This window comes from Pleuronectes platessa, chromosome 3, assembly GCF_947347685.1.
Source record: "Pleuronectes platessa chromosome 3, fPlePla1.1, whole genome shotgun sequence".
NCBI lineage: Eukaryota > Metazoa > Chordata > Actinopteri > Pleuronectiformes > Pleuronectidae > Pleuronectes > Pleuronectes platessa.
Genome location: NC_070628.1, coordinates 7,339,289 through 7,348,380, shown reverse-complemented (window position 1 = coordinate 7,348,380; position 9,092 = coordinate 7,339,289). Strand labels below are relative to the sequence as shown.

At 40.5% G+C, this 9,092-nt stretch overlaps 1 protein-coding gene across 1 annotated transcript; it reads left to right on the top strand.

The window, feature by feature from the left end:
* The first annotated feature begins 983 nt into the window (after positions 1 to 983).
* Positions 984 to 7,134, top strand: LOC128437213 (cytochrome P450 4V2). Its single transcript, XM_053419275.1, has 11 exons — positions 984 to 1,405; positions 1,541 to 1,653; positions 2,220 to 2,305; positions 2,575 to 2,765; positions 2,886 to 2,955; positions 3,053 to 3,179; positions 3,269 to 3,442; positions 3,682 to 3,784; positions 4,690 to 4,824; positions 5,410 to 5,589; positions 6,168 to 7,134. Exons 1-11 carry the CDS (start codon positions 1,213 to 1,215, stop codon positions 6,344 to 6,346), a joined length of 1,551 nt encoding a protein of 516 aa, XP_053275250.1. The 5' UTR covers positions 984 to 1,212; the 3' UTR covers positions 6,347 to 7,134.
* Positions 7,135 to 9,092: the final 1,958 nt, after the last annotated feature.

The following is a 9,092-nucleotide window of genomic DNA, read 5'->3' as shown; positions in this document are numbered from 1 at the left end:
CTCTTTACAGAGAATAGCGTTGTCATCATTTAATTTGATTTTCTATTTTCTATTTCTACACGTTTTCATATTTAAACATGCTATAGTCTAAATGTTTAAGTCTTTTACACTCAATAACACTAAATAAACGACTAAAAATACAAAAAAATACATGAGAGCACATGGCCTTAAAACCTCCAACGACCCTGATGGTTTGTGGTGGTGAAGTGATGGTGTATCATCAGGTCAGTGTTGCAGGACCACAGACGTCCCATGGCCTCAAAACGAGGAGACAGCTGAAAAACAATAATTATACATCATCAGATTTGTTTTATGTACATCATTGGAATGACATATTGAACGTATAGACAGTAAATGAGTGCTCAACTGGAATGGCTCTCAGAAAGTACATACCACTGCCCAAGGCTCAACAGTCCCCTTGTGAAACCACAAAACTTAAATTCACTATATCTGCATTTTTATTTCAATCTGCACAAGAAAGTGATAAAACCACTGCTGGATCTGCCCACTGATCCGGATCCACACCGAAGTACAGGGGTGAAAACATAACCACCTTGGCGGAGGTCATCATTGAGTATACATGTGAAATGATAATAACTTTAGGAATAATAAATAGTAAAACAACAAAAAATAACCCCAAACTTCTATAATATTGTTATTTCTAATAACTGTTGTGAAACCTGTTCAAAGTATAAAATAAATTCGATTGGCCAAAAGCTGAGATAAGGCTGCTACTCAGTAACTTATCAGGTTAGATGTGACTTGAGTGGATGTTGACCTGGGAAAAAGAAAAACACACACAGGCAGAATAAGTGGGACAGAGGCTGTGCGAGGGCAGCTCCTCTGAAATGTGGTGAATAATTAACATCTCTGTTGCATAATTTGAGACAATATTTACATTCCACTTATGATTTTGCACATTTGAGGAGCTTCTTCTTTTTGATCTCTCTCCTATCGCTGATGCAACGTGTCTCCTATTCCCATTTTCAACACACTGCAACATTGTCTAAACTGTGTTGGCGCCATACAGGGCAGTGAAGGCGGGGGCTTCCCTTGACCCTGTTGAGCTTTCATTGAATTTGCATCAGAGGGAAGGAGGAGTAGAGGCAGCACAACGCGTCACTGCCTCTATATAAAGAAGGCAGGGCACAACAGGACACATGCACACATACACACACATACACATAATCTGTTCGTATACACTGCTGGAGAATGGCAGCCTTACTTGGTGGCTCCATGATTCCCTTAGTGGGAGTCAGCGTCTTCCTGGCTGCTCTCACCTACATCACCTACAAGCTGCTCAGCGGTTACCTGCACAAATGGATCGAGATGAAGCCGATCCCCGAGTTGCCGGCCACGTACCCCTTCATCGGAAACGCACTGGAGTTGAAATCCAGTTCGGGAGGTAAGAGAACGATCAGCATGCTGCTACAGGAGCCTGGCTGCACTGGTTGCTGGGCAGCTAGACCATTAGGCCCAGTTACATAACGGTGTTGGAATGCTCCCTTTCTTCAGGTTCACAATAGTTTTTCTGTTTCAGAGTTCTTCCGCCAAATTGAGGAATTCACCCGTGATTTCTATGACAAACCTCTGTTCAAGATCTGGATCGGCCCGGTGCCGTTCGTGATCCTGTATCACGCGAACACTGTTGAGGTATGATGATCCACCACATGGTTTGTACAGTGGTCCACACGCCTTATCTTATATTTCTCTAAATATGTCACTTTTTGGGGGTTATAATAAGCTTTAAACGATGATACACCTGCCCATTCATGTTAGACACTGTCTTTTAATATAGATGTTTTGTTGATGTGCTGTTACACGCAGCTTCTGTTGCACCTCTGTCCGTCCTGAGTAGTGTTTTCCATTTTTTTTATACTTTCTCATCACATTAGTCGAGTGTCATGGGCAGAGGATGTCAACAACTCACACGTTAAATGACAACTTGTCACCTTGTTGAATTTGGAGCTCTGCTGATGCTCAGCCTGCAGCCACTGTATTGTTCATAACTGCTACAACTGAGTATTCCAGTAGTAAAACCCAACCTCCCCATGTATTGACTTAAAGGAAGCAATCAATGGCTACACTCTAAGATATGGTTGATAAGTAACTATGAATACATCTATTGAATGGCCCAACTGTAATAACGACAGTAATATACATTTTCCTGATCTTGTGCTATATGTTTTCCCAATTAAAATATGACATTTTGTTTGTAGACACTCCTGAATAACTCAACCCATATGGAAAAAGCTTATATATATGAATTCCTCCACCCTTGGCTTGGAACTGGCCTTCTTACCAGGTATGTACCTAACAATGTTGAAGAAGATGAGATATTCTGCTCATGTTCAGGTTTACAAGTTTAATACTTGAAAATTATCCCTTAACTGAGGTCACTAAGAAATTATAAATTATTCTCTGCAATGTTCACATTTCATTTCACTAAATTCATTAAGTTAATTTGGCCTTCTCGCATCTTTTTGCAGTTTTTTACGAGGAATATATCCAATGTTCCTTGTGTTCTCTCTCAAACCTCAAACCCATTTTGATCTGTTGTCCTCTTCCTTTCAGCACCGGGAAGAAGTGGCGTCAGCGGCGGAAGATGCTGACGCCCACCTTCCACTTCTCCATCCTGACAGACTTCTTGGAGGTGATGAACGAGCAGGCGGAGGTCCTGGTGGAGAAGCTGGAGAAACAGGCCGGGAAAGGCTCCTTCAACTGCTTCAGCCACGTCACTCTCTGCGCTCTGGACATTATCTGTGGTGGGTGGACGGAAAATGAACTTATTGAATTGTCCTTTAACCTCGTATAAAGCGTATTAACGAGAAAGGACAAGGATCTTAAGCTGGATTTGTCCTTTTCTTTCAACAATGTTATTTCAGAAACTGCAATGGGAAAGAAAATCTACGCCCAGAGCAACTCGAATTCAGAATATGTTGAAAGTGTGTACAAGTGAGTGGTTTTCATTTCCGTTCTAATTCATAAATTATCTGATACTTTGCTTTAATATCTGTCATCTTTAACATGACCTTCTTGGGTGCACATTCAGAATGAGTGACGTCGTCAGCCGCAGACAGAGGAAGCCTTGGTTCTGGTCGGACATTGTGTACAACTTCTTTGGTGAAGGTCGGGAGCACGACAAGAATCTCAAGATTCTGCACTCTTTTACAAACAAAGTGAGTAATGGAATAATGGGTTGACATTCTTTTTTTATTTCTGTAGATGAACAATATCAGAATAACGCTTTGTTGAATTCTCTTCTCAGGTGATCCATGAAAGAGCAGAGAACATTTCCTCGGCCGAGCCAGACAGCAAACCTGAGAACGGCAAAAAGAAACGCCAGGCTTTCTTGGACATGCTCTTGAAGACCGAAGATGAGGACGGTAACAAGATGAGCCACCAGGACATTCAAGAGGAAGTGGACACCTTCATGTTCGAGGTCAGTGGTCACAAAGGAAACTGGAGAAAAAAGTATTTCAGGTGCACCAATTAATATCTTGCACGATCAAAATACAACGTCAAAATGATCAAATGAGTGTGAATGCAGAACCTGAAACTCCAGATGGATATATTATCATCTGTTTGACATGTGGATTCGTTGTTTATGTAATGACCACGACATCTTCATGACGTGATAACATGACAAGGCTGTAACTCGTTCTATCTTTATTTTTGCAGGGTCATGACACCACAGCCGCCTCCATGAACTGGTGCCTACATCTGCTGGGCTCCCACCCTGAGGCGCTCAGCAAAGTTCAGCAAGAGCTGCAGGAAGTGTTCGGTAACAGTTACATCTTCTTCATGACATCATTTGTGTTTTCCTGCCCGGAGGCCTTTGGTCTCCTTTGCTCTGTACAGGTTAAGGGATTTTTTCACACTGGGATAATAGCTCTATAAAACATGTCAAGAAAAAATGAATTGCTTCCACTCCTCTGTAGATTTATCAGAACATTTTCCATGAGGCAAGCTTTGGCCTTTTCCCCATAACAGCTTGAGAATTTAGTTCCTCCAAGAAAAGCTATAAAACTGACTGCAGTGATGTGGCCTAATATTACACTGATGCGAAGCGGTGTAGAGTTACAGTAGATGCTATTGTCTTTGCTACTTCCAGACTGATCCAAAAATAAATCATTAGTTTATCTGAAAGTACAATCAACTTACTTAAATGAATTTTCCCCTTGACTTTAAATTATTTGTAAACTCGCCTTAAAAATTGTTATAAACAGCGCTGTATTTTACTGCTTATTATTTATTATCTAGAGAGTGTCACATGCCTATAGGCGGTTACATGTCGTTTTCTCTCTAGCAATCGGGTGCATGCACGCTTGGGTCATAAAGGGAATGGAATAAGGCGCTCTGATTGGTCCACTGAATGTTACACACCCTCGACTTTTCGACCACTTGGAAAACTCTATTGTTAAACTGGTGAAAGTGGGTTTGATGCCCCTGCACCATGCACTTTAGATTACTGCCCTTGAACTTGGGTCTTATCACCTCAACACAATATATACATAGGGTGTAGTACTTCTATACTCTTATCTATCTTGGAGGCAAGAGCACATTAAAGTAGGAGAAAGGTCAAGAACAGGAAACTTGAGCTTAAAGTAATTAACAGCTGTCTGACTTTGTTTTGTTTATATATATATATATTGCACTTTAACAGTATTTCCTGTTTAATGTGCAAAGGTACATCTGAGCGGGCCGCGAACGCCGAGGACCTGAAGAAGCTGAAATACCTGGAGTGTGTGATCAAGGAGGCCCTGCGACTGTTTCCCTCTGTGCCTTTCTTCGCCCGGCGCATCTGTGAGGACTGCCACATCAGTGAGTATCACTATGAAACTTTCATTTGTTATATTATTTATTTCATGCTGTTTATGAAATAAATAATATAATGTGGATTTCAAAATGTAATTTGGTAGCTGAGCATTGTGAGTTTGTTGATGGAAAGCCAGTTCTTGTTGAAATTATTTGGTTAAAAAGTAATTTGAGAATTTAGTCTGAAAAGAAATGGTGAGTTTGGAACGCCCGAGCTCAGATGAAATCATTGAAAAAAAAAAAATCTGTGTTTCTATACTTGTTTTGTTGATATGTCAACGTGGACAATATTTGTGTCTTTTATTTTGAATCTGTATTCTTAAAAAAAATTCATCCTACACAATTCAGTGGCTGTTATATCTCTGAAGTAAAGTTTAAGGGCTCAGTTTCTGTGAAATCATATGGCGTCATTACTTGAAACATTCCCCCCCCCCACACAGCAACTAATTTTGTGATTACAATGTTTCATAGCATCCTTAACAAAAACTTTACTGAAGTTTATGAAAAATAGGATTTAAAAATTAATTCCTTCCTCTCGTATTTGGACATCTTACGTCAGTTTTCTTAATCACGTTTTGTTTTTACTTGTAGATGGCTTCAAGATTCCCCAAGGTGCCAACGCAATCATCGTCACGTACGCTCTTCACCGAGACCCGCGATACTTCCCCGAACCCGAGGAGTTCAGGCCCGAGCGCTTCCTGCCTGAGAATTCGGTCGGACGGCCTCCATACGCGTACATCCCCTTCTCCGCTGGACTCCGCAACTGTATCGGTAAGAAGATGAAAGAGTTATTTACTAAGTAACTGCCTTTGTTTTGATTCTTGATATTATAATTTTTTTCTCTATTCATGAGCAAGGACTTTCAGTTTGAGAGTGGGACTTGTTGATTCCACGTTTAGATTTTTTTAATGCTGTCACTCAAGACCCTGTGCTCACACTCAAATAGCCCCTGCTTATACTTAGATTTGCTTCTGCTTGTGCTCAAACTTGCACTCAGATGAAAACATAATAGTACATTTTTATTCGTGTAGAGCTTTTCAAGAAACTAGAATAGACAATAGAATAGAAATATAATTTCAAATAAAGCCACGCTAAAGATAAAAAACTAAATATCTGAGTGCATGCGCACAATTAGAGCACAAGCAGAGCAAATCCAAGCACAAGAAGGGCCTATGTGAGTGTGATTGCAGGGTTTTGAGTGAAAGCATTTCACAATCTGAACTTGAAATCAATAACTCCTCTTCTCAAACTAAAAGACCATGCTCTTAATAAAGATTGGTCAAAAATAAAATACATATTTCTATACATACTTTGATTTGAGAGAGGCTGTTTAATGTTTGTGTCCTCAGGTCAGCGTTTTGCAATTATGGAGGAGAAGGTGGTTTTGTCATCCATTCTGCGGCGCTTCAGCGTGGAAGCTTGTCAGAAACGAGAGGATCTTCAGCCGATCGGCGAGCTGATCCTCCGACCAGAGAAGGGCATCTGGATCAAACTGGAGAAGAGGACGAGTCAGGCTCAGTCAAACTAGAGCCTCATGGTGTTTATGTAGAGTTCCTCCTCTCAGACTCGAATGGTGGTGTTTTTTTTTACCCTTCATCATTGTCATCAAAAGCACAAAGAATAAGCCTTATAAAAATATACAGACATTTTCTCTATTTTCTTATACTCTCAAAAGCTACACGTTGCACTTTCCCGACAATAAAATTCATAAATTAAATGGAAAAACTTGCAGCGTAAGAATGAACCATTTAAAAAAAATGAACTGGTCATTTGAAACTCATTATCGAATATCAACGGGATGAGAATAAGATAAATGGGGCTGCTGCTCTGGAATCAGTCACTGCCATCTACTATCTGGGTCATGGTCTTTGTAGATAGATTTTTAGGAACAGGAAAGAATATATACTACTTATACTACATTAAAGCATTCATTTAATATCTATAATCCAAGGATTAGCTATTATCTGTTGCATCCCTGTTTTTGTCACTAGCCCCAAAGATGAGCCTTTCATTCAAGCAGAATTTACTCTGAATGTTAATTTTTAAACCCAAACAGCTGCAGTCGTTTCTTTCTGTGATTCCAAACCCCATCTCCTAAAGTGTGTTTATTTCTTTATAGTGTGATTAAATCATTTATCCACAGGGACCTTCTCACTGTGTATTTTTATTTCCCTGCTTTTTGTCCAAGTCTGACTGTTTGGAGCAGTTTGTGTAACTAAGGAAATGGGACATTGAAGAAAGTGTTTATTTCATAATATAAACCTGTTCCACACAATAAAATGTTGGATACACTTTAATTAAAAACTTTTACCAATGGGTCATTCTTGTTATCTGTAACTTTTCCGATCATGTCAAGTTTTAATGTCTGCTACAAACTTATACATACGTAAAAAGGTTACAAACTTATACATAACTAACTTGGGTCTTTATAGATCTACTGTTGGAATGGGTGACAGAAATAGAGGGAGACGTGGGGAGGCTGTGGGAGACATCTTTAAAATTTGGGGGGACAATTGATCATGTTGCTCTGTTAGCATTTGATTATTGTTTCACCTTCTTGTCTCAGTGATGCCTCTACATTCAAATCTTCTGCATAACACATCAGCTGCTGCCTGAGTTCTCCTTTTACCAGCTTCCAGAAAACTTCCACAACACTAGTTTGTCCGAGCTACACGTTTGTTGTTGGCTTAAGAACGGCAGAGTAATCACATTTAATGTTAAATTATAAATGTGTTTCTTTGAGGGGTCGAACAATCACTTAATATTACACTTCAGAAAGAGTTGGGGTTGCATTTTGAAAAACTAAAATGGTCCTTATTGATGCTCCAGATGTGCAATGCAGTGACTTTTCGGCACTGGTTTAGGAGCCAAAGGAATAAACACTACTACATTTCCCATTATGCAACACGATTGCATTTGTCATCACACCCTCCTGGTCTGTTGAACATGCACAGCTTCTATTCTGAACACCCCAAATTTGTTGACTCGAAAAAATACATCTTGAGTTCTTGTGAAATATGTTTTTGGAACACAGAAGATGAACCTGACCTCCTGTCACCCCGACACCTGAGGAAACCTTCACGCTCACAATGAACAAACAATATTTATCCACTGAATCACATCGAGGTCAGAGGGATCCATTGTAACGAAGTAATCATCACATGACACAGATACAAAGGACCCCATCCATAATGTCATTGGATGATTTAGCTATTTTGGGGAGTGGGGAGGGGGGGGTCATTGCCTCACACCCAAATGGCATAACTGATGATAAATGGCCAGCTCTTTTCCAATGCTATTATTGGAATTGTTGAGCACATCTCTAATCGATGGCGGGATAGAGCTGAGGCACCAGAACTCCGAGCGAAGCAGGAGGAATTCATTCATCATCGAGATACAGATGGGTGGAAAACTTTAAAAAGGAAAAACCTGAATAAATGAGCGGGGAAGCATAGCGGAGGCAGATGCTCCTACACGAGTGCACGGCATGGTACGATGATGAAGCAGTAAACCTCCAGCGATGCTCTGTGGCATGTTTGAAAAGCGCTGAGCAGACTGACTTGATTTTGAGTTTGCATCGAGATGACAAGAGGAAAAGATCTAAGTGGCTTTGAGAGAGGGTTCAATGCTGGGGCATAGGCAGCAGGAGTCTCAGTCACAGACGCTCGACTGACTGGTGCTTCAATAGGAGACGTAGACTATAAATAACGATGGACGACGCAGCTCTACTTCCTCTCACTACCCAGAAATAGGGACCACAGCATAACAGATATACGAACGCTTGCATCTTTAGGCAGCGTCGTAGTTTGGAGACAGAGTCAGTCGGAGGTCGAGGTCCCACCGATACACGAGCCTGACCAATCACCCACCGGTTTCATAGCTCATAACTTACTGAAAAGATTTAACACTTGAACATACATCAGTGTGATATGAACTTCCTAAAATAAAGAAACTACCTTTGAGATAAAAATTGTATTCAAGTGCATTTTGATTTTTTTGTTCAATCCATGTCCCATCCATTAACATGGAGGAGGTTATATGACTTCTTCTGCAGCCAGCTACGGGGGGGCAATTGAGATGTTGGCCTCACTTTTAAGGAGCTGTCATGTCGTCCATCTTTATATACAGTCTCATGTTTGACCCCTTGTCCAATCAGCTAACATGGAGGATGCAGGGTTTACGATCTATACTGCAGCCAGCCACCAGGGGTGATCAAGACACTTTGGTTACACTTTAAGGGAGTCATCATATCACTCATCTTTATATAAAGTGTA